The sequence below is a fragment of the Narcine bancroftii genome, chromosome 2 (assembly GCF_036971445.1).
Source record: "Narcine bancroftii isolate sNarBan1 chromosome 2, sNarBan1.hap1, whole genome shotgun sequence".
In the NCBI taxonomy this organism is placed as follows: Eukaryota; Metazoa; Chordata; class Chondrichthyes; order Torpediniformes; family Narcinidae; genus Narcine; species Narcine bancroftii.
In genome coordinates this window covers 145,251,017-145,258,193 of record NC_091470.1, presented here as the reverse complement: position 1 = coordinate 145,258,193, position 7,177 = coordinate 145,251,017, and the positions used below count along the sequence as shown (strand labels likewise).

The 7,177-nt window shown below is 46.6% G+C and overlaps 1 protein-coding gene across 1 annotated transcript in view; it reads left to right on the top strand.

Annotated features, from left to right (window-relative positions):
- Positions 1 to 712: 712 nt before the first annotated feature.
- Positions 713 to 7,177, top strand: part of eno1a (enolase 1a, (alpha)) — a 43,785-nt gene continuing 37,320 nt past the window's right edge. The window contains 2 exon segments of the mRNA XM_069918395.1: positions 713 to 820; positions 4,568 to 4,662. Of these exon segments, the coding sequence (XP_069774496.1) occupies positions 4,578 to 4,662 (85 nt within the window). The 5' untranslated portion in view covers positions 713 to 820; positions 4,568 to 4,577.

Sequence of the window (7,177 nt, the reverse complement as noted above, 5' to 3'; positions counted from 1 at the left end):
GTGAGGGAGGAGGTAAATAAACTTTCCACCGAACCTCGGTGGATCCAGGAGGTTTGTATGCATTGGACGAGGGAAAAGGAAAAATGGTAAGACTGAAAAAATAAAAAGGAGATACCTAAAATAAAAATAGAAAATACTGGAAATACTCAGCAGAGCATGCCACACCTATGGGAAGAATTGTGTTTGGCTGCATCTCCAGTCTCCTGGGTGTCTCAAGGAAAAATGAATGTTCAGCATTTCCAAACCCAACGTTTTCAATCTTTGCCCATTCATTTTAAAGGCTGTGGACCAGAAGGTTCCAGTTGGGAATGGAGTTGATAACTTCCCCATGGCATTTTTCCAGAGTCTGTCCTTGAAGCCATTTTATCCGAAATATACAAGTGTTTCTCCCTTTGAGTGTTGTTTGTTTGTTCGAAATAATCTCTTAGATTTTTACTAAAAATGGGCTTGTGTGGAAATGATGTGAAACAAGAAAGTCTGCAGCGCTGCGGGAAACTCGATGGCAGCCATCGTCTTAGCATAAAACGCTCCATATCATTGCACAGCGAACCCCGTCAATTCATACACAAAGGGACTGGAGAAACGAGGCAGGTCTCACGGCGTCCAGAGGAGGGAAAGAATGATCACCTTTACCTTGTTTCTGGCCTGCTCGCTGCACGCTCCTGGAACACAGCTGACTGTGACAGGTGGCGCTGTTTCCCGGGAGACGCAGTGTTACATGCGGCCACGAGCCAATAAGAAGCGGAGCTGCGGCAGAGGTTCCAGGGTCGCGCGCGTTGGGTTCTACCTCCTCCACCCTCTCGGTCTCTGCATGCACCAGGTGAGAGCTTCGCCGTTGTTGTTGTGTGTGTGTGGTTGATTGATTGGTTGGTTGGTTGGTTGGTTGGTGGGGGGCTGGGGTCTTCCTGCTCCCAGCTCCCACCACTTTGCCTTTTGTGGAAGATCAGCACGGTCGTCCAGGAGCACAGAAGCTGTGTGTTTGCCCAGCCCTTTTGGAGCTCGTTGCAGCCCTTTGAAGGTTGGGAAACAACTGGTTCAAGAAAATGATGGCGATTAAAATATTGCCGACACATTTTTCTCTCTCTCTCTTTTGCAGAGGGTTTGAATAGTTTGCATGGAGCTTTGCCAAGATGTGGCCATTCATTTCAAAGGGCGCTGCTCGGCAGCTTCCAGTTGGGAGTGGAGTTGCAAACGCCACCAATTTTGGTCTGTGAGCGATGCCTGGTTTTCAGTGTCGGGTCTGGAAGGGATTTTATCCGAATGTTCAAGTGTTTTTCTCTTAGAATTTTAAGAAACAGCGAAAAGAACGTTGTTAGAAATGCAGAGATAATCTCAGTGGATGCCAGATCTATAGCGGTCTAGATGCCTTCATTCGGTCGCTGGGATATTTTTAGAGTGAGTCACGATTCGATTATCTTTTGTACCGTTTGCATCGTTAAATCCGGGACGTTTGATGAACGATATCGGGGGGATTTTGAGTCTTGATCGTGAACTTGGGATAAATCAGCATCGCCTGTTTCAACCATGGAGTCTCCATCGTTTCTTCCCACTCACATGCCACCTGAAGTCATCCCTCTCCTGCGGTCAGCAAGGGATGACTTCACTGGTCTCACCTCCTCTGGTCATTTCAGTCAAGGCTTTGATCCTCATTGAGATCAAAGCATCCAGAATTCTCATTCCACTGGTAAAATAATTAGAAAAAATTCTTGGAAGAGTTCAATTTTGTTTCAATGTTTTTGCAAACTGTGGAGGGGAGGGGAGGAAATGCTTCGTGAACTTCACTGTCCACCCGAAGCACATGTTTTGATCTTTTTCTGACTTGGACCGAACCCCGAGGAGCTCCACTTGGTTACAAGCATCCCCGTTGGACAGCTGACCTCAACAACAAATGCTTTCTGAATGTCACAATCACTAAGCCGATTTTTATGACCAAATTGTCCAGTGAGTCTCCTGCCCTTGCTTTGATCTTGTTGGGCACATCGTGGCTGCTTTGGAGTGGAACATTGCAGTCTTGACCTCATGGGTGAGAGAGCATTTCATGATTGCTGAGAGGCCGCTGGCGATGCAGTGCCAATCTGCTTTCTTCCAGAGGGGAAAATATGATCTCGACTGCAGTGTTTTGGAGTGTTAAAATTGTGATCTGTCTTTTTATATTTTGGCGCAGAAATGCGTGGATTTTAAAGACTCCTTCCTTTGTCAGATTTCATCTATTTTGTCAAACTGCTTTTAAAAGTAGTGTCTGATCTCTGAATCTGAGTTCACTTTGCCAACAGCACCATTCTCAATCTTTTTTACAGCTCTGCCCCCCCCCCCCCATGTGAATCTGCTCAAAGTTTATGCCCCCTTCCCTGTCAAGCAGTCAAGTTTTGGTTTCTCCTGAATTTCTCTCTTCCTGACGACATAGAAACATTCAGGTGAAAAGAACACCAGGATTTTTACTTCAATGTGCTGTGAACCCAGGGTCTCCCCATTGAGAAGTGCTGGTGTACAGATCTAGACAATGATTCATCACAAAACTGGTGAGGAAGCCATTTCAAAGCAGATGTCTGTTCTTCGTTGGCTTGGCTTCGCGGACGAAGATTTATGGAAGGGTAAAGTCCATGTCAGCTGCAGGCTCGTTTGTGGCTGACAAGTCCGATGCGGGACAGGCAGACACAGTTGCAAGGGAAAATTGGTTGGTTGGGGTTGGGTGTTGTGTTTTTCCTCCTTTGTCTTTTGGCAGTGAGGTGGGCTCTGTGGCCTTCTTCAAAGGAGGTTGCTGCCCGCCGAACTGTGAGGCGCCAAGATGCACAGTTTGAGGCGAGATCAGCCCACTGGCGGTGGTCAATGTGGCAGGCACCGAGATTTCTTTAGGCAGTCCTTGTACCTCTTCTTTGGTGCACCTGTCTCGGTGGCCAGTGGAGAGCTCGCCATATAACACGATCTTGGGAAGGTGATGGTCCTCCATTCTGGAGATGTGACCTACCCAGCGCAGTTGGATCTTCAGCAGCGTGGATTCGATGCTGTCGGCCTCTGCCATCTTGAGTACTTCAATGTTGGTGATGAAGTCGCTCCAATAAATGTTGAGGATGGAGCGGAGACAACGCTGGTGGAAGCGTTCTAGGAGCCATAGGTGATGCCGGTAAAGGACCCATGATTCAGAGCCGAACAGGAGTGTGGGTATGACAGCGGCTCTGCATACGCTAATCTTTGTGAGGTTTTACAGTTGGTTGTTTTTCCAGACTCTTTTGTGTAGTCTTCCAAAGGTGCTATTTCCCTTGGCGAGTCTGTTGTCTATCTCGTTGTCGATCCTTGCATTCAATGAAATGCTGCAGCCGAGATAGGTGATAGCTGAGATAGATGTCTGTTAAAGACCTGTAAAAATACAATGCTGGAGAAAGGTCAACCTGTTTACTTTATGTAGAAAAGATAAAGATGAATGATCAACGTTGATGAAGGGCTCAAGCCTGAAAATTTGGTCAGATATCTTTTATCTTTGCTCTATAAAGTATGTTGTTTGACCTGCTGAGTTTCCCCAGCATTGTTTGCAGGCATTCATATTTCATACTATGTTCAAGACCCCGTGTGTCACAGATCTGCCAGTGGCTTCATTGGGGCATTGTGATCCAGTGACTTCTTCAGCCACCCATTTCAATTCTGACCTTTGGTGCTGTCTGCTTGAAGCTGCATGTTCTCCTTGTGACCGTGTGGGTTTCCTCTGATGTCCAAAGAGATGAGAATCGGTCGGTTAAATGGCCGCTGAATTATTTCCCTAGTTAGGTTGGTGAATGGTAGAATCTGGGAATAAAGTTGGAACAGTGTAAATGGCAAGTGCAGAATCAAAGGGCCTTTTTTCCACGATGTATGACTAATTTAGCATTTTGAATAAAGACTTGGGTTCTTATCAATGAAACCCATCAATGCACAGAATTTCTCCAATGTATTTGCTGAGGTGTTGGAGTGCCAAAGACACTAATGAGTGGATGATCAAGCCTTGTGTATTTCAGAAAGAAACAACCTGCTGAATTATTTACTGATTAAAGAGCAACGATAGAGGTGCAGGACAATACACAGACATCATGTTGCACCAGCTTCCAACCATGGAAACATTGAGATTTTTTTGAATCAAACCTCCCAAGTTACTGTGTGCTCTGTTCAGAGGTGGTGCTGCCATTTAGAGCCTGGTGTCAGGGGTAGCTCTTCATTTCTGCTACGGACGCCTATTTAATTCAGGGTTCGGTGCCTTGAATCTGTTCTAAATCCCTGTGCAATAAAACGCTGAGGTCAAAATTGTCCATAAATTCCTGGATATATTAGCAACCCTGATGAAACCTCATGGAAATGAGATGCCGGGGTCTCCATTTTAATGTTAAAATTGTCTCTTCTCCATTTTGTGGAAAATTTTCACAAAACACAACCTTGTTCATTAACTCAGCCTTGGGACTCAACCTTCGGCCCCTCTTTGCTCTGGGCAAGCTGATCGCACCCCCTCCAATTTGTGCGCTCGGCGTGGTCCTGGATGGTCGTCGATTTGTGGGGTGGAGGAGGTGGATTGCTCCAAGTGACCGCATTGTTTCTTCCTTCACAGGACCACCGAGATGTCCATCTTGAAGATCCATGCCCGTGAAATCTTCGATTCGCGTGGTAACCCCACAGTGGAGGTTGATCTGTGCACCAGGAAAGGTCAGTTTTATCCAAGCAGTGGAGGCACGTCACTACCCTCAACCACATCTGGTTCCTTGTGGTTAATTAATAAAATGAATGTCAAAGTGGTAAATGAAATCTTGAAAGGACATATTTGGGGAGGGGAAGGGAGCACAAGCATTTAATTTTCACTCTTTCGAACAACATGTGCTTTCTTCAGACTGAAGGCATTTAATTATTGTAAATCCATTCTCATTTGGTGCACAATACTGTACAGTTTGACTGAAGGTTGTGATATGTTCCGAAGAAGAGTAGATATAAAAAGGATTTCTGCAACAATATTCACATCTTCCTAATAATTTAAAAATAAAGCCAAGCCTAAATTATGTGATGAGGTACAAATGAGTTGCAGATCAAACCGAGAATTCTGAAAAATTGAGCAAACAATGAGGTTCTGGGGGAACTCAATGGATCAGTCTGGGGAAATTAACACCATCTCGTTATTAGTGATAACTTTGGAGCAGTCAGTTGGTATGAGGAAGATGAGTAACTTCAGCCCCAGATGCTTTTTGAGAGCATTTTTAATCCCTTGTGGTCCCTGTTGGGAATCAACTGCTGACTTCCTCAATGTGAAGTCTTCGTTCTTCATTGGAAATAAATGGGCTGTCGTGGTTTGTTCACTGAAATCGATGAGATAAGTAACCATGCACTGAGGGTACATAAAATAAACACAACACTGTTACAGCGTCATTGGCCCAGGTTTGAATCCGGCACTGTCTGTAAGGAGTTTGCATGTTTTCCCTGTGACCATGTGGGTTTCCTCTGGGTGGTCAGGTTTCCTCCCACCCTCCAAAATGTGCAGGGTTTGTTGGTTAATTGGTATATTTCGGTGGCATTGGCTTGTGGCTCAGAAGGACCTGTTATGGTATGCTGTATCTTTAAATTTAAAATCTTTTAAAATTTAAATGAGGAAATCGAAAATCAAAAACGGTGTTGGAAACATTCAATGGGTCAGGCAGCATCAATGGAAAGAGAAACAGAGTGAGCGTTTCAAGTCAAAGGCCGCTCATCAGAACTGGAAAAGGAGGAGTGTCGAGGGTGAGGTGGCATGGGCAAAAGGTGAGGTCAGGGTTGTCGCTGTGACAAACTGTTGGCGAAACCAACTAAATTTAGACGTACAGCATGGTAACAGGCCCTTCCAGCCCATGAGCCCATACTGCCAAATTGCACCCAATTAACCTGCATCCCGAGTTGGAATTCACTCGACAGTACAGGAGCCCAGAGACAAAAAGGCCAGTGTGGGAGCAAGGATGGGCATCTGAAAGCCTTCAGACTGGGCACAAAGTTGTCACCCAATCTGCGTTTGGTTTCTCCAGTGTAGAGGAGTTGCCTTGTGAGCACCATTTTGGAAGAAGTGCAAGAGAATTGAGAACTACTCCAAAGCCCCTAATCCCGCCCCACCCCAGCCCAGCATCCTTTGAGGTCTGGTTCATGTGGATACTTGATGGCCACTAAGGTCAGCAGAGACATAATGGGCTGAAGGTCCTTTCTGTGTTTTGTAAATGAGTCTGCAATCTTTTCATCAATTTAAAGAATTTAAATATCGATCTTGGGGTTTGCTTAAAAACATGTCATCTTTTGAAAGTTAGCCTTGCACACCACATTGGAAAGGGGAGACACAACTGTGTGCTTATTATAAAGTCTTGCTTCACATTGCCTATTAATGACTGGGAAGCCTGGGTGGGTTTAGTGCCACAAACACTGGTGGCCAAGAGCCCTCTGGCACGAGTGGGTATTTTCATGGTCATACAGTGGAAGTTCTGAATCTTGCCAGTCCTTGTGCTGCTGGCACACTGCTTTTCCGCTGCCTGTCTTCATCTGGGACACTGCTCTTCCGCTGCCTGTCTTCATCTGGGACACTGCTCTTCCGCTGCCTGTCTTCATCTGGGACACTGCTCTTCCGCTGCCTGTCTTCATCTGGGACACTGCTCTTCCGCTGCCTGTCTTCATCTGGGACACTGCTCTTCCGCTGCCTGTCTTCATCTGGACACTGCTCTTCCGCTGCCTGTCTTCATCTGGGACACTGCTCTTCCGCTGCCTGTCTTCATCTGGGACACTGCTCTTCCGCTGCCTGTCTTCATCTGGGACACTGCTCTTCCGCTGCCTGTCTTCATCTGGGACACTGCTCTTCCGCTGCCTGTCTTCATCTGGGACACTGCTCTTCCGCTGCCTGTCTTCATCTGGGACACTGCTCTTCCGCTGCCTGTCTTCATCTGGGACACTGCTCTTCCGCTGCCTGTCTTCATCTGGGACACTGCTCTTCCGCTGCCTGTCTTCATCTGGGACACTGCTCTTCCGCTGCCTGTCTTCATCTGGGACACTGCTCTTCCGCTGCCTGTCTTCATCTGGGACACTGCTCTTCCGCTGCCTGTCTTCATCTGGGACACTGCTCTTCCGCTGCCTGTCTTCATCTGGGACACTGCTCTTCCGCTGCCTGTCTTCATCTGGGACACTGCTCTTCCGCTGCCTGTCTTCATCTGGGACACTGCTCTTC